Source organism: Ranitomeya imitator, chromosome 3 (genome assembly GCF_032444005.1).
Source record: "Ranitomeya imitator isolate aRanImi1 chromosome 3, aRanImi1.pri, whole genome shotgun sequence".
Classification (NCBI taxonomy): Eukaryota; Metazoa; Chordata; class Amphibia; order Anura; family Dendrobatidae; genus Ranitomeya; species Ranitomeya imitator.
The window spans coordinates 668,603,607-668,626,795 of record NC_091284.1 but is presented as its reverse complement, the minus strand read 5'-3'; the positions used below and the strand labels follow the sequence as shown (position 1 = coordinate 668,626,795).

General features: G+C 45.9%; 1 protein-coding gene across 1 annotated transcript in view; it reads left to right on the top strand.

Annotated features, from left to right (window-relative positions):
- CCNT1 (cyclin T1) overlaps positions 1-23,189 on the top strand; it is a 113,941-nt gene that overhangs the window by 31,179 nt on the left and 59,573 nt on the right. Inside the window, exon 3 of the mRNA XM_069758329.1 lies at positions 454-582. Coding sequence (XP_069614430.1) covers positions 454-582 — 129 coding nt within the window. The remainder of the gene's footprint in view (positions 1-453; positions 583-23,189) is intronic.

The following is a 23,189-nucleotide window of genomic DNA, read 5'->3' as shown; positions in this document are numbered from 1 at the left end:
GCTGGCATTAACCCTGTGTGAGCGGTGACCGGAGGGGAGTTTGGAGCGGGAGCTGACTGCGGGGAGTATGGATCGGGCGCCGGGCACACTGACTGCGGTGCGGGGAGTATGGAGCGGGCGGCGGGCACTGTGACTGCAGGGCAGTAGGGGAGGGACTAATCGGACTGTGCCCGTCGCTGATTGGTCGCGGCAGCAATGACAGGCAGCTGGCAAGACCAATCAGTGACTTGGATTCCATGACAGACAGAGGCCTCGACCAATGAATATCCGTGACAGACAGAAGGACAGACAGACGGAAGTGACCCTTAGACAATTATATAGTAGATACACTTTCTGTTATGAGAAGCGGTGCAGTTGTTTCCCTTGTTTTTTCTCTATAACAGGTGATTATAGTAAATAAATAACATTTATAAGTGACTAAAGATATTATGTTGTTTTTTTTCATAACTTCAGACTGTAGCACCTGCTGCTCTGTTTTTAGCGGCTAAGGTTGAGGAACAGCCTCGTAAGTTGGAGCATGTTATCAAGGTTGCCCATGCTTGTCTTAATGCTCAGGAACCCCTACCAGACACCCAAAGTGAGGTATGTGACAGTGATGTTATATGTGAATAGTCCAGCATGTAAAGCTAGCCGTACATGGTACATTTCAGCCCGATGTAGTCATTGGGCTGAGATTTGTATTGTGTACATGTAACTGCATGTCTAAGTAAAAATACTACTTGATATTTCACAGCATATTGAAAGATTGTTTCAATAACCTTGGTGCAGCCAGAGTTTGATGGCGTGAGATCCCTCTCTAACTACATAATACTGTGATGGTTATTCCTGTTTTGGTGAGGAAAAGTTTCCAAATGATACTTAACAAAAATGCCCTTTGTAGTATGCATTATACAAAAAAGGAAGGTTGTTGCTGTCAGTGTTTGCAAATACCTGCATTATTCTACATGCACTGCAAAGATCCAGGAGTCATTACATAGACTTCTGGTCCAGTACCTATTTGCATAGTGTTAATTACATAGGAGCCTACTTAAGGGCTCTCGGCAGTACTTAAGGTACCGTCACACTGAACGATATCGCTAGCGATCCGTGACGTTGCAGCGTCCTGGCTAGCGATATCGTTCAGTTTGACAGGCAGCTATCAGGATCCTGCTGTGCCATCGTTGGTCGCTGCAGAAAGTCCAGAACTTTATTTCGTCGCTGGACTCCCTGCAGACATCGCTGAATCGGCGTGTGTGACGCCGATTCAGCGATGTCTTCACTGGTAACCGGGGTAAACATCGGGTTACTAAGCGCAGGGCCGCGCTTAGTAACCCGATGTTTACCCTGGTTACCAGCGTAAAAGTAAAAAAAAACAAACACTACATACTTACCTTCCGCTGTCTGTCCTCCGGCGCTGTGCTTCTCTGCACTGTGTAAGCACAGCGGCTGGAAAGCACAGCGGTGACGCTGTGCTCTGCTTTACGGCCGACGCTGACACATTAGCAGCGCTCCTGCCGGAAGCAGTTTTAACCCAGTGGGTGCCGGGGGACGTGACAGACATCAGAATGTGAGTATGTACTGTTTTTTTTTTTAACTTTTACAATGGTAACAAGGGTAAATATCGGGTTACTAAGCGCAGCCCTGCGCTTAGTAACCTGATATTTACCCTGGTTACAAGTGAACACATCGCTGGATCGGCATCGCACACGCTGATCCAGCGATGACAGCAGGTGATCAGCCACCAAAAAATGGTCCTGATCATTCCCCAACGACCAACGATCTCCCAGCAGGGCCCTGATCGTTGGTCGCTGTCACACATAACGAGGTCGTTAGCGGGATCGTTGCTACGTCACCAAAAGCGTGACGTTGCAACGATATCGTTAACGATATCGTTATGTATGACTCCCCCTTAAACGTAGACTACACAGTCTTTCAAAAAATCTGCCATACATATACGGTCCAGGTGTATGTAGCAGGCTTAAAGTATCAGCTCACCCCATTCCTGGCATATCATGGCTTTGTAATTTAGCCATCATCTGCGTCTAACAGCATCGGGTTTAGCTGCAGTATATAACAGCGACATTTAAGGCGGAGGGGGATTTGGTCTGTTCAGTACACTCATTGAAGTAATCGTAGTGTACCAACAGGTTACTATGACAGCCAGGGGTCCCCCATGCCTGTCATCATGGTGCTCCATTATTATTATTATTATTTATTATTATAGTGCCATTTATTCCATGGCGCTTTACATGTAAGGAGGGGTATACATAATAAAAACCAATACAATAATCTTAAACAATACAAGTCACAACTGGAACAGGAGGAGAGAGGACCCTGCCCGCGAGGGCTCACAATCTACAAGGGATGGGTGAGAGTACAGTAGACGAGGGTAGAGCTGGTCGTGCAGCGGTTTGGTCGATCGGTGGTTACTGCAAGTTGTAGGCTTGTTGGAAGAGGTAGGTCTTCAGGTTCTTTTTGAAGGTTTCCACGGTAGGCGAGAGTCTGATGTGTTGGGGTAGAGAGTTCCAGAGTATGGGTGATGCGATGGAGAAATCTTGTATGCGATTGTGGGTAGAGGAGATAAGAGGGGAGTAGAGAAGGAGATCTTGTGAGGATCGGAGGTTGCGTGCAGGAAAGTACCGGGAGACGAGGTCACAGATGTATGGAGGAGACAGGTTGTGGATGGCTTTGTATGCCATGGTTAGGCTTTTGTACTGGAATCTCTGGGTAATGGGGAGCCAGTGAAGGGATTGACAGAGAGGAGAGGCCGGGGAATAGCGGGGGGACAGGTGGATTAGTCGGGCAGCAGAGTTTAGAATAGATTGGAGGGGTGCGAGAGTGTTCGAGGGGAGGCCACAGAGCAGTATGTTGCAGTAGTCAAGGCGGCAGATGATGAGGGCATGGACTAGGGTTTTTGCAGATTCTTGGTTTAGGAATGTACGGATACGGGAAATATTTTTGAGTCTGCAGGAAGTGGAAAGGGCTTGGATATGTGGTTTGAAGGAGAGATCAGTGTCAAGGATTACCCCGAAGGTACTTTAATGGATAGGTCTGTTGGGGGAGTCGAGTGAAATGGGGGAAAGATGATGAATTCTGTTTTGTCCATATTAAGTTTTAGAAATCTAACGGAGAAGAAGGATGAAATAGCAGGCACATTGTGATATTCTGGTTAGTAGGGTGGTGATATCTGGTCCAGAGATGTAGATCTGCGTGTCGTCAGCATAGAGATGATACTGAAAGCCATGGGTCTCTTATGAGCTGTCCGAGGCCAAAGGTATAGATGGAGAAGAGCAGAGGCCCTAGGACTGAACCTTGCTGAACTCCGACAAATAGGGGGCAAGGTGAAGGGGTGGTGTGCGAGTGGAAGACGCTAAATGTCCGGTCTGTTAGGTACGACGAAATCCAGTGCCAAGTCAGTGATGCCAAGAGATGAGAGGGTCTGTAATAGTAGGGAATGGTCTACTGTGACAAAGGCAGAGGACAGGTCCAGGAGGAGGAGGACAGAGTAGTGTCGCTTGGCTTTGGCAGGTAATAGGTCATTGGTTGGCTTTCTCCTGTCAGATAACTGTTCCTTCACCCAAATTCAACTGCCACCCTCTGTTACTCTCCCTTCTTTTGAGGTGCACTCTGTGTGCATCTACTCCCCCTCCAATCGGCTGGCATTTACCGCCCCCCAGGGCCAGCCACCACCTTTTTTGACCACTTCACTACCTGGCTACTTTATTTCCTTTCTGCCGACATAATAGTATAATATAAGCATTGAGACTATCACAGGTTCAAGTCCCATAAAAAAACTAAAAAAAGAAAAGGTAAAAAAAATACATAAACGTTAGAATCTTATTCCTTTTTCCCATTTAAAATCGTTATTTAAAAAATATACATATTTGGTATAAATGCATCCATAAAAGTCCGATTTATCAAAATAAACGAATTAATCGAATCGGTAAATATCACAGAGAAAAATATTAAAAATGTCAGAATTGCAACACCTAAATACTAGAGATGGGCGAACCCGAACAGTAAAGTTTGGTGTCCGTACCGAACACCTACTGTTAGGACACGGACACCGAAGACGGACTTCTCCAGGAAGACCGAGTTACTGTTATGGTTCGGTTGCTCGAACATCGGGTGTTTGTCACACTGTAATGTGCATGACATCGCAGCAAACACCGCTTCTGATCGGCTGTGAAATCATCTCCGCCGGTCAGAGAGCCGCGATTCCCACACGGTCAAAAAACAGCGTGAGGGCTTAGCTGTGATCGGAGGTATAAAGTTTACCTCCTGTAACTGGTGTTAGCTGATGGGACTAGAGCTCCCATCATCCGACATTTAATGGGTTAACAGCGGCAGGTGGATCACGATTCCACCCGCAGCTGTTAGCGGCACATGTCAGCTGCTCAAAACAGTTGATATGTGCCGGAAAAGATGTGGGCTCATCACCGGCGCTCACATAAAAGGCAGGGTGTCCGACATCGGTGTACTATTACGCTAGATGTCGGAAAGGTGTAGTTAATAATACATTTAGCCAGACCACATTTGTAAACATTTTATAAAAGTGTCAAAACCCAAGCCAACAAGAAAATGAGCAACTACCCTGCAGTAAAAAAATAGCAATAGTTCATGAAAATACTATAGGGTACTTGGTTAACATATTTTTTGCTAAGGTTTTAGATAAGGTTTTAAAACTAGAGGATAGCACCATCCTTAAAGGGAACCTGTCAGCAGGATTGAGCTGAGTAACCAACACACAGTGTCAGATTGGCGCCGTTATTCTGATTTAAAATGATAATCTTGGTTGATGAAATCCGTCTTGAGGTTGTTGTTTAATCTTTATTTTCAGTTTTGAGTAAATTATATGCTCGTGCTCTGGGGCGGGCCTGGGGGGGTCTTCATGTGCTGCTCTGATTAGGTATTTATATGTATAGCTTCTGACAGGTCACTTATCCGTTAGTGACCTGCCCCTTTATTTTACATAATGAATATTATATACTAGATGGTGGCCCGATTCTAACGCATCGGGTATTTTAGAATATGTATGCAAATAGCAGCCACATAGTATATAGCACAGGCCACGACATATTCTTGAATACCCGATGCGTTAATACAGGCCACGCAGTATATAACAGTGGCCACGCAGTATATAACAGTGGCCACGCAGTATGTAAAAGTGGCCATGCAGTATATAACAGTGGCCACGCAGTATATAACAGTGGCCACGCAGTATATAACAGTGGCCACGCAGTATATAACAGTGGCCACGCAGTATATAACACAGGCCAAACAGTATATAACATTGCCCACATAGTATATAACACTGACCACATAGTATATAGCAGCCATGCAGTATATAACGCAGCCCTCACAGTATATAACACTGCCCAGGTAGTATATAGCAGCCATGTAGTATATAACGCAGCCCACGCAGTATATACCACAGTGGTGTAGGAAAGGGGGGGCGGGCCGCCCTGGGCGGCACAATGCGCGGGGGGTGGGTCACCGGGCCACGGCTGGCGCTGGCTGAAGAAAAAGAGCGCGATCTGCGCTATACAACGGATTATCGCTGGCGGCGGCCATCTTCCGGAGGCTGCGCGTGCGCAGATGGTAGTGCTCGGCTTCCTGTGGCTTCAGGAAAATGGCCGCGGGATGCCGCGCGGGCGCAGATGGAGATCGCGGCGGCCATTTTCCTGAAGCCGAGTTCGCATCTTGGCAAACTCGGGAACAGCCCTGGGCGGCAAAAGCTCTAGCTACGCCTCTGATATAACATTGCCCACATAGTATATAACACTGCCCACATAGTATATAGCAGCCATGTATTATATAACGCAGCCCACGCAGTATATAACATTGCCCACATAGTATATAACACTGCCCACGTAGTATATAGCAGCCATGTAGTATATAACGCAGCCCACACAGTATATAACACTGCCCACGTAGTCCATAGCAGCCATGTAGTATATAACGCAGCCCACACAGTATATAACACTGCCCACGTAGTCCATAGCAGCCATGTAGTATATAACGCAGCCCACACAGTATATAACATTGCCCACATAGTATATAACATTGCCCATGTAGTACATAGCAGCCATGTAGCATATAACGCAGCCCACGCAGTATATAACATTGCCCACATAGTATATAACACTGCCCACGTAGTATATAGGAGCCTTGCAGTATATAACGCAGCCCACACAGTATATAACACTGCCCACATAGTATATAACACTGCCCACATAGTACATAGCAGCCATGTAGTATGTAACACAGCCCACATAGTGTATAGCAATGTGGGCACTATATGCGTGGTTAAAAAAGACTTAAAATTAAAAAAAACCATATACTCACCTTCCGAAGGCCAATTGAAGTCCTGACGCCTGTGTGTGGTGCACTGCGGCAGCTTCCGGTCCCAGGGTTTGTATGAGCGCAGGACCTCTGATGACGTCGCGGTCACATGACCGTGACGTCATGGAAGGTCCTTCTCGCATAGCATCTTTGGAACCAGAACCTGCCGCTTGCACTGCCGAGGACAGCGCGCACGTCGGAGGGTGAGAATAACCTTTTATTATTATTATTATTATTATTTTTAACATTAGATCGTTTTACTATTGATGCTGCATACGCAGCATCAATAGTAAAAAGTTGGTCACACAGGGTTATTATTTGCGTTAATGGAGTGCGTTACACCGCGGCATTACGTGGTCCATTAACGCTGCCATTAACCCTGTGTGAGGGCTGACTGGAGGGAAGTATGGAGCGGGCACTGACTGCGGGGAGGTAGGAGCGGCCATTTTGCCGCCAGACAGTGCCCGTCCCGATTGGTCGTGGCAATGGTCGTGGTGCGGGGAGGTAGGAGCGGCCATTTTGCCGCCAGACAGTGCCCGTCCCGATTGGTTGTGGCAATGGTCGTGGGAGTTTTGCAACGACCAATCAGCGATTTGGATTTCCATGACAGACAGAGGCCGCGACCAATGAATATCCGTGACAGACGGACGTGACCTTAGATATAGTAGATAGATATCTATCTATCTATACACACTACCGTTCAGAAGTTTAGGGTCACTTAGAAATTTCCTTATTTTTGAAAGAAAAGCACAGTTTTTTCCAATGAAGCTAACATTAAGGGTATGTGCAGACGTTGTGGATTTGCCTGCGGATCCGCAGCGCATTTGACGCTGGGGATTCGCAGCAGTTGTCCATGCGGTTTACAGTACCATGTAAACCTATGGAAAACAAAACATGCTGCAGAAAATACCGCACGAAATCGCTGTGTTGTATTTTCTGCACCATGTCAATTCTTTGTGTGTATTCCGCATCGTTTTACACGTGTTCCTTTATAGGAATCCCCAGGTGATAAAACAGGTGAAATCCGTACAAAAAACGCTGGTAATCTACAGGTAAAATGCAGTGCGTTTTGCAGAAAATACCGTGGCGAAACCCTGCATTGTATTTTTCGCAACATGTCAGTTCTTTGTGCGGATTCCGCAACGTTTTACACCTGTTCCTCAATAGGAATCCACAGGTGAAATCCGCACAAAAAACAATGGAAATCCGCAAGTAAAACGCAGTGCGTTTACCTGCGGAGTTTTCAAAAACGGTGCGGAAAAATCCGCACACGAATCCGCAACATGGGCACATAGCCTTAGGGTTAGAGCTGGAACTAGAGTTAGAGTTGGAATTAGGGTTAGGGTTGGAATTAGGGTTAAGATTAGGATTAGGGGTGTGTTGAGGTTTAGGGTTAGGGTTGTGATTAGGGTTGGTTGGGATTAGGGTTGTGGTTAGGGGTGCGTTGGGGTTAGGGTTGTGATTACGGTTATGGTTAGAGTTGGGATTAGAGTTAGGGGTGTGTTGGAGTTAGAATTGAGGGGTTTCCACTGTTTAGGCACATCAGGGGGTCTCCAATCACGACATGGCGCCACCATTGATTCCAGCCAATCTTGCATTCAAAAAGTCAAATGTTGCTCCCTCCCTTCCGAGCCCCGATGTGTGCCCAAACAGTGGTTTACCCAAACATATGGGGCATAAGTGTACTCAGGAAAAATTGTACAACATTTTTGGGGGTCTAATTTCTCCTGTTACCCTTGGAAAAATTAAAAAATGGGGGCTAAAAAATTATTTTTGTGGGGAAAAAAAGATTTTTTTATTTTCACGGCTCTGCGTTATAAAATTCTGCGAAGCACTTGGGGGTTCAAAGTGCTCACCACAAATCTAGATAAGTTCCTTGGGGGGTCTAGTTTCCAAAATGGGGTCACTTGTGGGGGGGTTTCTACTGTTTAGGCATATCAGGGGCTCTGCAAATGTAACATGACACTCGCAGACCATTCCATCAAAGTGCATTTCAAAAAGTCACTACTTCCCTTCCGAGCTCTGCCATACACCCAAACAGTGGTTTACCCCCACATATGGGGTATCAGCGTACTCAGGACAAACTGGACAACAACTTTTGGGGTCCAATTTCTCCTGTTACACTTGTAAAAATAAAAAATTGTGGGCTAAGAAATCATTTTTGAGGAAAAAAAAAGATTTTTTATTTTCATGGCTCTGTGTTATAAACTTTTGTGAAGCACTTGGGGGTTCAAAGTGCTCACCACACATCTAGATAAGTTCCTTGGGGGCTCTAGTTTCCAAAATGGGGTCAATTGTGGGGGGTTTCTACTGTTTAGGCACATCAGGGGCTCTGCAAACGTAACATGACGCCCGCAGAGCATTCCATCAAAGTCTGCATTCCAAAACATCACTACTTCCCTTCCGAGCTCTGCCATGCGCCCAAATAGTGGTTTACCCCCACATATGGGGTATGAGCGTACTCAGGATAAACTGGACAACAACTTTTGGGGTCCAATTTCTCCTGTTACCCTTGTGAAAATAAAAAAAGTGGGCTAAAATATAATTTTTGAGGAAAGAAAAATGATTTTTTTATTTTCATGGCTCTGCTTTATAAACGTCTGTGAAGCACTTGGGGGTTCAAAGTGCTCATCACACATCTAGATGAGTTCCTTGGGGGGGGGGGGGTCTAGTTTCCAAAATGGTGTCACTTGTGGGGGAGTTCAAATGTTTAGGCACACAGGGGCTCTCCAAATGCGACATGGTGACCGCTAACGATTGGAGCTAATTTTTCATTCAAAAAGTCAAATGGCGCTCTTTCCCTTTCGAGCCTTGCCGTGTGCCCAAACAGTGGTTTACTGTTGTGAATTCTGTGGCTGAATTCACTCCTGTGGTCACAAGTGGTACTGCAGCTTCTGAGCTTCCTCCCTCAGGTGTTCTGGTGAGCTCGTTAACTGCTTCATTACTTAACTCCGCCTGATGCTGCTATCCTTGCTCCTTGTCAATGTTTCAGTGTTGGATCTGAGCTTCTCCTGATTGTTCCTGTGACCTGCTGCTCTGTATAGCTAAGTGCTTTTTGCTTTTTTGTTGCTTTTTTTCTGTCCAGCTTGTCTTTTGTTTTGCTGGAAGCTCTGAGACGCAAAGGGTGTACCGCCGTGCCGTTAGTTCGGCACGGTGGGTTTTTTTTGCCCCCTTTGCGTGGTTTTGCTTTAGGGTTTTTTGTAGACTGCAAAGTTCGCTTTACTGTCCTCTCTCTGTCCTAGAATATCGGGCCCCACTTTGCTGAATCTATTTCATCCCTACGTTTTGTCTTTTCATCTTACTCACAGTCATTATATGTGGGGGGCTGCCTTTTCCTTTGGGGAATTTCTCTGGGGCAAGTCAGGCCTATTTTTCTATCTTCAGGCTAGCTAGTTTCTTAGGCTGTGCCGAGTTGCCTAGGTAGTTGTTAGGCGCAATCCACAGCCGCTTTTAGTTGTGTTTAGGATAGGATCAGGTGTGCAGTCTACAGAGTTTCCACGTCTCAGAGCTCGTTCTTGTATTTTTGGGTATTTGTCAGATCACTGTGTGCGCTCTGATCGCTAAGCACACTGTGTTTCTGGATTGCCTTCATAACACCTGTCATTAGCATACATAACAGTTTACCCCCACATGTGAGGTATCGGTGTACTCAGGAGAAATTGCCCAACACATTTTAAGATCCATTTTATCCTGTAGCCCATGAGAAAATGAAAAAATTGAGGCTAAAGGAATTTTTGTGTGAAAAAAAGTACTTTGTCATTTTTACGGATCAATTTGTGAAGCACCTAGGGGTTGAAAGTGCTCACTATGCATCTAGATAAGTTCCCTGGAGGGTCTAGTTTCCAAAATGGGGTCACGCAAAATTTTCGCCAAATTTCCGTTTTTTTTCACAAATAAACGCAAAAATTATCAATCTAAATTTATAACTAACTAACATGAAGCTCAATATGTCACGAAAAAACAATCTCAGAAACGCTAGGATCCGTTGAAGCATTCTTGAGTTATTACCTCATAAAGGGACGCTGGTCAGAATTGCAAAAAATGGCCAGGTCATTAAGGTCAAAATAGGCTGGGTTATGAAGGGTTTAAGGATAACATGAAAGAAATGAATTACACACACATTATATATATATGATGATGCTACGGAGCAGGCGCCACCGCCGGCACCTGCGTGCAGAAGGGGATTTTTTCAAGATATATATACCATATATACTCGAGTATAAGCCGACCCCCCTAATTTTGTCACAAAAAACTGGGACAACTTAATGACTCGAGTATAAGCCTAGGATGGAAAATGCAGCAGCTACAGGTAAATTTCAAAAATAAAAATAGGTACCAATAAAAGTAAAATTAATTGAGATATCAGTAGGTTGTGTTTTTGAATATCCATATTGAATCAGGAGCCCCATATAATGAGCCATAAAGTTCATGATGGGCCCCATAACATAGTAACATATTAATATAGTTATTAAGGTTGAAGGAAGACTTTAAGTCCATCTAGTTCAACCCATAGCCTAACCTAACATGCCCTAACATGTTGATCCAGAGGAAAGCAAAGAAACCCATGTGGCAAATAGTAAGCTCCGCTTTGGGGAAAAAAATTCCTTCCCGACTCCACATACAGCAATCAGACTAGTTCCCTGGATCAACGCCCTATCAAGGAATCTAGTATATATACCCTGCAACATTATACTTTTCAAGAAAGGTATCCAATCCCCTCTTAAATTTAAGTAACGAATCACTCATTACAATATCATACGGCAGAGAGTTCCATAGTCTCACTGCTCTTACAGTCAAGAACTCGCGTCTGTTATTATGCCTAAACCTTCTTTCCTCCAGACGTAGAGGATGCCCCCTTGTCCCTGTCTCAGGTCTATGATTAAAAAGATCATCAGAAAGGCCTTTGTACTGTCCCCTCATATATTTATACATTAAAATAAGATCACCCCTTAGTCTTCGTTTTTCCAAACTAAATAGCCCCAAGTGTAATAATCTTGGTATTGCAAACCCCCCAGTCTTCTAATAACCTTGGTCGCTCTTCTCTGCACCCGCTCTAGTTCAGCTATGTCTTTCTTATACATCGGAGACCAGAACTGTGCACAGTATTCTAAGTGCGGTCGAACTAGTGACTTGTATAGAGGTAAAATTATGTTCTCCTCATGTGCATCTATGCCTCTTTTAATGCATCCCATTATTTTATTTGCCTTTGTAGCAGCTGCCTGACACTGGCCACTGAACATGAGTTTGTCATCCACCCATACACCCAGGTCTTTTTCATTGACGGTTTTGCCCAGAGTTTTAGAATTAAGCGCATAGTTATACATCTTATTACTTCTACCCAAGTGCATGACCTTACATTTATCCCCATTAAAGCTCATTTGCCATTTATCAGCCCAAGCTTCTAGTTTACATAAATCATCCTGTAATATAAAATTGTCCTCCTCCGTATTGATTACCCTGCAGAGTTTAGTGTCATCTGCAAATATTGAAATTCTGCTCTGAATGCCCCCTACAAGGTCATTAATAAATATGTTAAAAAGAAGAGGGCTCAATACTGACCCCTGTGGTACCCCACTGCTAACCGCGACCCAGTCCGAGTGTGCTCCATTAATAACCACCCTTTGTTTCCTATCCCTGAGCCAGCTCTTAACCCACTTACACATATTTCCCCTATCCCCATTATTCTCATTTTATGTATCAACCTTTTGTGTGGCACCGTATCAAAAGCTTTTGAAAAGTGGGCCCAAGATGCTCCATATTAAAATATGCCCCATATAATGCTGCACAAAGGTTAATAATGGCCCCATAAGATGCTCCATAGATACATTTGCTCCATACAGTGCTGCATAAAGGTTAATAATGGCCCCATAAGATGCTCCATAGAGACATTTGCCCAATATAATGCTGCAGAAATGTTGATTATAGCCCCATAATAAGATGCTCCAGAGATATTTGCCCCCATACAATGCTGCACAAATGTTGATTATGGCCCCACAAGATGCTCCATAGAGATATTTGCCCCATATAGTGCTGCACAAACGTTGAATATGGCCCCATAAGATGCTCCATAGATATTTGCCCCATATAGTGCTGCACAAACGTTGAATATCATGGCGGCGGTCATGGCCATCCTTCGTTCCAGGGGGATACTCATCATCCCCTACCTGGACGATCTTTTGATCAGGGGTTCATCTCATCGAGATTTTGCACAAAGCCTCCAGATCTCTCTGGACACTCTGACTCGCCTCGGGTGGATCATCAACCGGGACAAGTCCTCTCTGATTCCCTGCCAGCGTCTGTCCTTCCTGGGCATGGAATTCAACACGAACTTGGCTCGGGTCTTCCTCCCACTGGACAAGTTCTACGGTCTCCACAAGGCAGCCCGATCTCTCAAACACCCAGCTCCTCGCTCGCTTCTGTTCTGCATGGCAGTCCTGGGAAAGATGGTTGCCTCCATGGAGGCAGTTCCCTTTGCCCAATTCCACACATGTCCCCTCCAACTGTTTCTTCTCTTCACTTGGAACAGATCCACGACCTCACTGGCCCGCCCCGATCGTCTGCCTCGGCAGGTTCGGCAGTCACTGACCTGGTGGACCCTGTCTTCATCGCTCCTCAGAGGGAGGTTTTACCTTCCGCTTCAGTGGCAGGTCATCACCACAGATGCCAGCGTGCTCGGTTGGGGAGCGGTGTTCCGACATCTCACAGCGCAGGGTCGCTGGACCCACCAGTAGGCTCTTCTTCCTATCAACTTACTGGAGATCAGAGCAATCTTCCTTGCCCTACTCCACTGGCAATCACTCCTGGCCGGTCGTCCCGTCCGCATCCAGTCAGACAACGCCACAGCCGTGGCGTACTTAAACCACCAGGGCGGGACGCGCAGCAGTCAGGTAATGGCAGAGGCAGCAAGGATACTTCATTGGTCGGAACATCACGTTCCGGTCATTTCAGCTGTCCACATTTCGGGCGTCGAAAATTGGGCAGCCGACTTCCTCAGCCGCCAGGGCCTGGCGGCGGGCGAGTGGTCTCTCCATCCCTCAGTATTCGACCAGATTTGTCTTTGTTGGGGCACCCCAGACGTCGACCTCATGGCGTCTCGGATGAACCACAAGGTTCCTCAGTTTGTCACCAGATCCCGGGACCCTCTGGCCATCAGCCACGACGCCCAGGTAATCCCATGGTCGCAGTTTCAGTTTCCTTACCTGTTTCCCCCACTTCCCTTGATCCCAAGGGTAGTAAAAAAGATGAAGTTAGAGGGGATTCCGGTCATACTCATAGCTTCAGACTGGTCAAGGTGCCCCTGGTACGCGGAGCTGGTCAACATAATCGCGGATACCCCTTGGAGACTCCCAGACCGCTCAGATCTTCTCTCACAGGGCCCACTCTTCCACCAGAGTTCTCAGTCCCTGCATTTAACGGCATGGCTGTTGAGGCTGCGGTTCTGAGGGAGTCTGGTTTTTCTCATCAGGTCATACAGACCATGATCAGAGCCAGGAAGCCAGCTTCTTCTCGCATTTACCACAGGTACTGGAAGGCTTTCTTCCGGTGGTGCGAGACACATGACGTCTTTCCGATGACTTTTTCCTTTCCGGACTTTCTGGGCTTCCTGCAGTCGGGTCTCGACTCGGGTTTGTCCCTCAGTACCCTAAAGGGTCAAGTTTCCGCATTTTCCATTCTTTTCCAAAGGGACTTGGCTTCCGTCTTAAAGTGAAGACTTTTCTGCAAGGAGTTGCTCATCTTGCTCCTCCTTTTCGTCCTCCGCTGGAACCTTGGGACCTCAATTTGGTTCTCAGTGTCTTTCAGACCGTTCCTTTTGAACCGCTTCAGGACGTCTCTTTTTCCTTTCTTTCCTGGAAGGTGGCCTTCCTCATTGCCATCACTTCAATTAGAAGAGTTTCCGAGTTGGCAGCATTATCCTGCCGCTCCCCCTTCTTGATTCTTCATCAGGACAAGGTCGTTCTAAGGCTAGGGTCACATTGCATTAGTGCAATCCGTTTAGCGCTAGCGGATTGCGCTAACGCAATGTTTTTAACGGGGCCGCGTCCCGAGGTCGCGGTAACGTCCCCGCTCGCGCAGATCCCCGATCTGCAAGAGCGGGGAACGGACCGCGGGCGCGCCTCGGACGCTGCAAGCAGCGTCCGCGGCGCACCAGGAAACACCGGCGCGTCGCTAGCGCGTGCCGAACATGGCACGCGCTAGTGCTGCGCGTTCCCATTGCTGTGAATGGGCGCGCTAACGGACGCGTTGCACGGCGTTAATTTCGCCGTGCAACGCTGTCCGTTAGCGTGTTCCCATTAACGCAATGGGAACCTAGCCTAAGACCTGTCCCCAAATTTCTTCCCAAGGTGGTTTCCACTTTTCACATCAATGAGGATATCATTCTTCCTTCTTTTTGCCCTTCTCCTTTTCACCCCTTGGAGATGTCTCTTCACAAGCTTGACGTTGTCAGGGCCGTTCGGATCTATCTTTCTAGAACTGCCCATTTTCGCAAATCCGGCTCTCTGTTTTTCATTGCTCAGGGTCGCCGGAAAGGCATTCAAGCCACTATTTCTCGCTGGATTCGTTCTGCTATAACGGAATCCTACCGTGCTCGAGAGACACAGCCCCTTCCTGGGGTTCGGGCCCACTCCACCAGAGCTGTCGGTGCTTCCTGGGCTGTTCGTTACCAGGCCTCCGCTTTGCAGGTTTGCAAGGCTGCCACCTGGTCATCTTTACATACAGTGCCGGCAAAAAAAATCTTTACATTTGTGCAGCAAAAAAAAACTTTACATATAAAATCCACATCATAATTTCACTTTTTAAAAGTGTACACAATGGGGGAGATAATAAAAAACTGTCTAATATTAAAGCTGGCTTTATTGCAAATATCAACCAATCAACGCTCAGTTTTCACTTCTCTGGTAAAGCAAAAGCTGCACTCTGATTGGTTGCTATGTACAGCTCAGCCGCTTTTGCTATTTGGCAGTCTTGTAAAGATTTTTTTTGCCGGCACTGTACGTTCACGAGGTTTTACAGGGTTCATACCCAGACCTCGTCAGATGCAGGTTTTGGTAGGAAAGTACTCCAGGCGGCGGTCGCACACCATCTGACCTGAGCCCTTTTCTCGCTTCTTTTCTACCCACCCTTTTCCGGGACTGCTTTTGGACGTCTCACGGTTATCTGTGTCCCCCAATAAAGCGATAAAGAAAGAGGGATTTTTGGTACTCACCGTAAAATCTCTTTCTTGGAGCCTTCATTGGGGGACACAGCACCCTCCCTGGTTATTTGTTCTTCGTACCTTGTTTGGGCCTACAAGTCCTGATTGAGTTGGTACTCATGTGTTCTCAGTTATGGTTGTTTCTCAGCAGATCGCCGCTGTCAGTCGGTGGGGTGGGGAGGGGAGGGGGTGGGGGTCAGATCGCGGTCTCCAGCCATGGCCGATGATATTGCAGCATCGGCCATGGCTGGATTGTAATATTTCACCAAATTTCATAGGTGAAATATTACAAATTGCTCTGATTGGCTGTTCCACTTTCAACAGCCGATCAGAGCGATCGTAGCCACGTGGGGGCAAAGCCATCCCCCCACCACCCCCGGGCTAAAGTACCACTCCCCCTGTCCCTGCAGATTGGGTGAAATTGGAGTTAACCCTTTTACCCGATCTGCAGGGACGCGATCCCTCCATGACGCCACATAGGCGTCACAGGTCGGATTGGCACCGACTTTCTTGACGCCTACGTGGCGTCACAGGTCGGGAAGGGGTTAACCCCTTCCCGACCTGTGACACAGCGTATGCGTCATGAAAGTCGGTGCCAATCCGACCTGTGACGCATATGCTGTGTCACAGAATGATCGCGTCCCTGCAGATCGGGTGAAAGGGTTAACTCCCATTTCACCCGATCTGCAGGGACAGGGGGAGTGGTAGTTTAGCCCAGGGGGGGTGGCTTCACCCCCCCGTGGCTACGATCGCTCTGATTGGCTGTTGAAAGTGAAACTGCCAATCAGAGCGATTTGTAATATTTCACCTAAAAAACTGGTGAAATATTACATTCCAGCCGTGGCCGATGCTGCAATATCATCGGCCATGGCTGGAAACACTACTGTGCCCCCACCCCACCGATCGCCCCCCGATCTGTGGCCCGCTCCCCTCCGTCCTGTGCTCCGCTCCCCCGTCCTCCTGTCCGCTTCCCCCGTGCTCCAATCCCACCCCCCGTGCTCCAATCCACCCCCCCTGCACACCGATCCACCCCCCCTGCACACCGATCCACCCCCTCGCACACCGATCCACCCGCCCGCACACCGATCCACCCGCCCGCACACCGATCCACCCCCTCATGCTCCGATGCACCCTCCCCCGTGCTCCGACGCCCCCCCCCCGTGCCCTGATCTCCCCCCCTTATACTTACCTAGCCTCCCGGGGTCCGTCCGTCTTCTTTCCTGGGCGCCGCCATGTTCCAAAATGGCGGGCGCATGCGCAGTGCGCCCGCCGAATCTGCCGGCCGGCAGATTCGTTCCAATGTGAATTTTGATCACTGCGATAAAACCTATCACAGTGATCAAAATAAAAAAAAACAGTAAATGACCCCCCCCCCTTTGTCCCCCATAGATAGGGACAATAATAAAATAAAGTTTTTTTTTCCCACTAAGGTTGGAGTTAGGGGTAGGGTTAGGGGTAGGGTTAGGGTTAGGGTTAGGATCCCTTAGGATTAGAGGTAGGGTTAGGGGTAGGGTTAGGGGTAGGGTTAGGGTTAGGGTTACGGTATGTGCACACGTATTCTGTTCCTCTGCGGATTTTTCCGCAGCGGATTTGCTAAATCCGCAGTGCTAAACCGCTGTGGATTTATTGCGGATTTACCGCGGTTTTTCTGCGCATTTCACTGCGGTTTTACAACTGCGATTTTCTATTGGAGCAGTTGTAAAACCGCTGTGGAATCCGCAGAAAGAAGTGACATGCTGCGGAATGTAAATCCCTGCGTTTCCGTGCAGTTTTTCCGCAGCATGTGTACAGCGATTTTTGTTTCCCATAGGTTTACATTGAAATGTAAACTCATGGGAAACTGCTGCGGATCCGCAGCGTTTTCCGCAGCGTGTGCACATACCTTTAGAATTAGGCTATGTGCACACGGTGCGGATTTGGCTGCGGATCCGCAGCGGATTGGCCGCTGCGGATCCGCAGCAGTGTTCCATCAGGTTTACAGTACCATGTAAGCCTATGGAAAACCAAATCTGCTGTGCCCATGGTGCGGAAAATACCGCACGGAAACGCTGCGTTGTATTTTCCGCAGCATGTCAATTCTTTGTGCGGATTCCGCAGCGTTTTACACCTGTTCCTCAATAGGAGTCCGCAGGTGAAATCCGCGGTAAATCCGCAGGTAAAACGTAGTGCCTTTTACCCGCGGATTTTTCAAAAATGGTGCGGAAAAATCTCACACGAATCCGCAACGTGAGCACATTCAGGCGAAACTGGACAACAACTTTTGGGGTCCAATTTCTCCTGTAACCCTTGGGAAAATAAAAAATTCTGGGCTAAAAAATCATTTTTGAGGAAAGAAAACGTATTTATTATTTTCACCACATATCTAGATTAGTTCCTTTCGGGGTCTAGTTTCCAAAATGGGGTCACTTGTGGGGGGTTTCTACTGTTTAGCCACATCAGGGGCTCTGCAAACGCAACGTGACGCCCGTAGAGCATTCCATCAAAGTCTGCATTTCAAAACTTCACTACTTCACTTCCGAGCCCCGACGTGTGCCCAAACAGTAGTTTACCCCCATATATGGGGTATCACCGTACTCAGGAGAAACCGGACAACAAATATTGGGGTCAAATTTCTCCTGTTACCCTTGGGAAAATTAAAAAATTCTGGGCTAAAAAATTATTTTTGAGGAAAGAAAACGTATTTATTATTTTCACTGCTCTGTGTTATAAACTTCTGTGAAGCACTTGGGGGTTCAAAGTGCTCACCTCACATCTAGATAAGTTCCTTTCGGGGTCTAGTTTCCAAAATGGGGTCACTTGTGGGGGGTTTCTACTGTTTAGCCACATCAGGGGCTCTGCAAACGCAACGTAACGCCCGCAGAGCATTCCATCAAAGTCTGCATTTCAAAACGTCACTACTTCACTTCCAAGCCCCGACATGTGCCCAAACAGTGGTTTACCCCCACATATGGGGTATCAGGGTACTCAGGAGAAACTGTACAACAACTTTTGGGGTCAAATTTCTCCTGTTACCCTTGGGAAAATAAAAAATTGCAGGCTAAAAGATCATTTTAGAGAAAATAAAATTTTATTTTATTTTCATGGCTCTGCGTTATAAACTTCTGTGAAGCACTTGGGGGTTCAAAGTCCTCACCACACATCTAGATAAGTTCCTTTCGGGGTCTAGTTTCCAAAATGGGGTCACTTGTGGGGGGTTTCTACTGTTTAGCCACATCAGGGGCTCTGCAAACGCAACGTAACGCCCGCAGAGCATTCCATCAAAGTCTGCATTTCAAAACGTCACTACTTCACTTCCGAGCCCCGACATGTGCCCAAACAGTGGTTTACCCCCACATATGGGGTATCAGGGTACTCAGGAGAAACTGTACAACAACTTTTGGGGTCAAATTTCTCCCGTAACCCTTGGGAAAATAAAAAATTCTGGGCTAAAAAATTATTTTTGAGGAAAGAAAACGTATTTATTATTTTCACCACATATCTAGATTAGTTCCTTTCGGGGTCTAGTTTCCAAAATGGGGTCACTTGTGGGGGGTTTCTACTGTTTAGCCACATCAAGGGGCTCTGCAAACGCAACGTGACGCCCGTAGAGCATTCCATCAAAGTCTGCATTTCAAAACTTCACTACTTCACTTCCGAGCCCCGACGTGTGCCCAAACAGTAGTTTACCCCCATATATGGGGTATCACCGTACTCAGGAGAAACCGGACAACAAATATTGGGGTCAAATTTCTCCTGTTACCCTTGGGAAAATTAAAAAATTCTGGGCTAAAAAATTATTTTTGAGGAAAGAAAACGTATTTATTATTTTCACTGCTCTGTGTTATAAACTTCTGTGAAGCACTTGGGGGTTCAAAGTGCTCACCTCACATCTAGATAAGTTCCTTTCGGGGTCTAGTTTCCAAAATGGGGTCACTTGTGGGGGGTTTCTACTGTTTAGCCACATCAGGGGCTCTGCAAACGCAACGTAACGCCCGCAGAGCATTCCATCAAAGTCTGCATTTCAAAACGTCACTACTTCACTTCCGAGCCCCGACATGTGTCCAAACAGTGGTTTACCCCCACATATGGGATATCAGGGTACTCAGGAGAAACTGTGCAACAACTTTTGGGGTCAAATTTCTCCTGTTACCCTTGGGAAAATAAAAAATTGCAGGCTAAAAGATCATTTTAGAGAAAATAAAATTTTTATTTTATTTTCATGGCTCTGCGTTATAAACTTCTGTGAAGCACTTGGGGGTTCAAAGTCCTCACCACACATCTAGATTAGTTCCTTTGGGGGTCTAGTTTCCAAAATGGGGTCATATGTGGGGGATCTCCAATGTTTAGGCACGCAGGGGCTCTCCAAACGTGACATGGTGTCCGGTAATGATTGGAGCTAATTTTCCATTTAAAAAGCCAGTTGGCGTGCCTTCCCTTCCGAGCCCTGCCGTGCGCCCAAACAGTGGTTTACCCCCACATATGGGGTATCAGCGTACTCAGGACAAACTGGACAACAACATTTGGGGTCCAATTTCTCCTATTACCCTTGGCAAAATAGGAAATTCCAGGCTAAAAATCATTTTTGAGGAAAGAAAAATTATTTTTTATTTTCATGGCTCTGCGTTATAAACTTCTGTGAAGCACCTGGGGGTTTAAAGTGCTCAATATGCATCTAGATAAGTTCCTTGGGGGGTCTTGTTTCCAAAATGGGGTCACTTGTGGCGGAGCTCCAATGTTTAGGCACACAGGGGCTCTCCAAACGCGACATGGTGTCCGCTAACAATTGGAGCTAATTTTCCATTCAAAAAGTCAAATGGCGCGCCTTCCTTCCGAGCCCTGCCGTGTGCCCAAACAGTGGTTTACCCCCACATATGAGGTATCGGCGTACTCGGGAGAAATTGCCCAACAAATTTTAGGATTCATTTTATCCTATTGCCCATGTGAAAATGAAAAATTGAGGCGAAAAGAATTTTTTTGTGAAAAAAAGTACTTTTTCATTTTTACAGATCAATTTGTGAAGCACCTGAGGGTTTAAAGTGCTCAATATGCATCTAGATAAGTTCCTTGGGGGGTCTAGTTTCCAAAATGGGGTCATTTGTGGGGGAGCTCCAATGTTTAGGCACACAGGGGCTCTCCAAACGCGACATGGTGTCCGCTAACGATGGAGATAATTTTTCATTCAAAAAGTCAAATGGCGCTCCTTCCCTTCCGAACCTTACCATGTGCCCAAACAGTGGTTTACCCCCACATGTGAGGTATCGGTGTACTCAGGAGAAATTGCCCAACAAGTTTTAGGATCCATTTTATCCTGTTGCCCATGTGAAAATGAAAAAATTGAGGCTAAAAGAATTTTTTTGTGAAAAAAAAGTACTTTTTCATTTTTACGGATCAATTTGTGAAGCACCTGGGGGTTCAAAGTTCTCACTATGCATCTAGATAAGTTCCTTGGGGCGTCTAGTTTCCAAAATGGGGTCACTTGTGGGGGAGCTCCAATTTTTAGGCACACGGGGGCTCTCCAAACGTGACATGGTGTCCGCTAAAGAGTGGAGCCAATTTTTCATTCAAAAAGTCAAATGGCTTTCAAGCCCTGCCGTGCGCCCAAACAGTGGTTTACCCCCACATATGAGGTATCAGCGTACTCAGGACAAATTGGACAACAACTTTCGTGGTTCAGTTTCTCCTTTTACCATTGGGAAAATAAAAAAATTGTTGCTAAAAGATAATTTTTGTGACTAAAAAGTTAAATGTTCATTTTTTCCTTCCATGTTGCTTCTGCTGCTGTGAAGCACCTGAAGGGTTAATAAACTTCTTGAATGTGCTTTTGAGCACCTTGAGGGGTGCATTTTTTAGAATGGTGTCACTTTTGGGTATTTTCAGCCATATAGACCCCTCAAACTGACTTCAAATGTGAGGTGGTCCCTAAAAAAAATGGTTTTGTAAATTTCGTTGTAAAAATGAGAAATCGCTGGTCAAATTTTAACTCTTATAACTTCCTAGCAAAAAAAAAATTTGTTTCCAAAATTGTGCTGATGTAAAGTAGACATGTGGGAAATGTTATTTATTAACTATTTTGTGTCACATAACTCTCTGGTTTAACAGAATAAAAATTAATAATGTGAAAATTGCTAAATTTTCAAAATTTTCGCCAAATTTCCGTTTTTATCACAAATAAACGCAGAATTTATTGACCTAAATTTACCACTAACATGAAGCCCAATATGTCACGAAAAAACAATCTCAGAACCGCTAGGATCCGTTGAAGCGTTCCTGAGTTATTACCTCATAAAGGGACACTGGCCAGAATTGCAAAAAACGGCCAGGTCTTTAAGGTCAAAATAGGCTGGGTCATGAAGGGGTTAAATTAATTTAAAACAAAAGATCAGTTTGAAAATGGTGCCAGCCGTGCCTGCGCACTACACCTATCGGTGATCCGATAGATGCTACTGATCAGGTATCTGTAAGGCCATTTTGGAGAAGGAATTTTTTTTTTATCTAGCAAGATGGCGCCTCCTGCACAGTAGCAACTATCGGATCACTGAAAGCTGGTACTTTGCATTTGAGGTCAGCGCCATTTTCAAACTGATTTTTTTTTGTTACACTAGGGGGCAGGTCAGTGTGGGATCAGTGACCTGTCAGAAGCCATACTGATGAATACCTAAGCACCACATGCATACCCCCCACAGACCGCCGCGGAGCACAAGCATATCATTAACTCAAAACTACAAATAAAGATTAAACAACAACCACAAGGTGGAATTCATGAACCGAGGAATCATTTTAATCAATATAACGGCACTGACGTGACACTGTAGGTTACTCGGCACAATCCTGCTGACAGGTTCCCTTTAATATTTATTTACTGCAGTATATTTGCTCATTTTGTTTTTGTCTTGGGTTTTGTCTGTTTAGTGTCCAGTGTGAACATGCGACTACACGCTGCATTCACACAAACTTATATTCCGGCTTATTTCTTTTGTATTCGGTATTTTATAAGTGTCTAGTGAGGAAGATAAAGTATCTAAAACCCTTAGTAAATACATGACGTGTGGGATTCTGGCCAAATCTGAGACAGAAGTGTTCCACTTTCTTTAGTTAGTAAATCTGCCCAAAGTGTGAATACGTAGCCACACTGGTAGGTAGCAGGTATTTGCGGGGTTGTCCAGGGTTATACAAGATCATCTGCTTTCTTCCAGAAACATTTCCACTTTGGTCTGGTCTGGTTATTCACATGAATAGATAAGTTAGTGTACTAGAGAGCCGGGACTATATTGGTGCTATTTCTGAAGTAAACAAATGAACCAGGCCACTTGTTTCTTCACCCCTGCATAACCACTTTAAGCTGATCAGTACTGTCACATACTGTTATTTATCTTATAAGAAAACCAAAGGTGGAAATGGGGCAAGCAGTGTTGCGGCACCAAATCATTTCCCCAATTTATTTTTTTCCGTTGACTTTTCAAGGAAACAAGACAATTTTTCTTTTTAAGGAAACATAATATCTCTATAGAACCTCCAAATTACAGATTTCCTCTTCCCATTTTTTCCCTATAGTATTTTGGAGATATTAAAGGGAATCTGTCACCTCATTTTTCACATATAAACTGCATCCACCGGCATCAGGGGCTTATCTACAGCATTCTGTAATGCTGTAGATAAGCTCCCGATGTATCCTAAAAGATAAGAAAAACACATT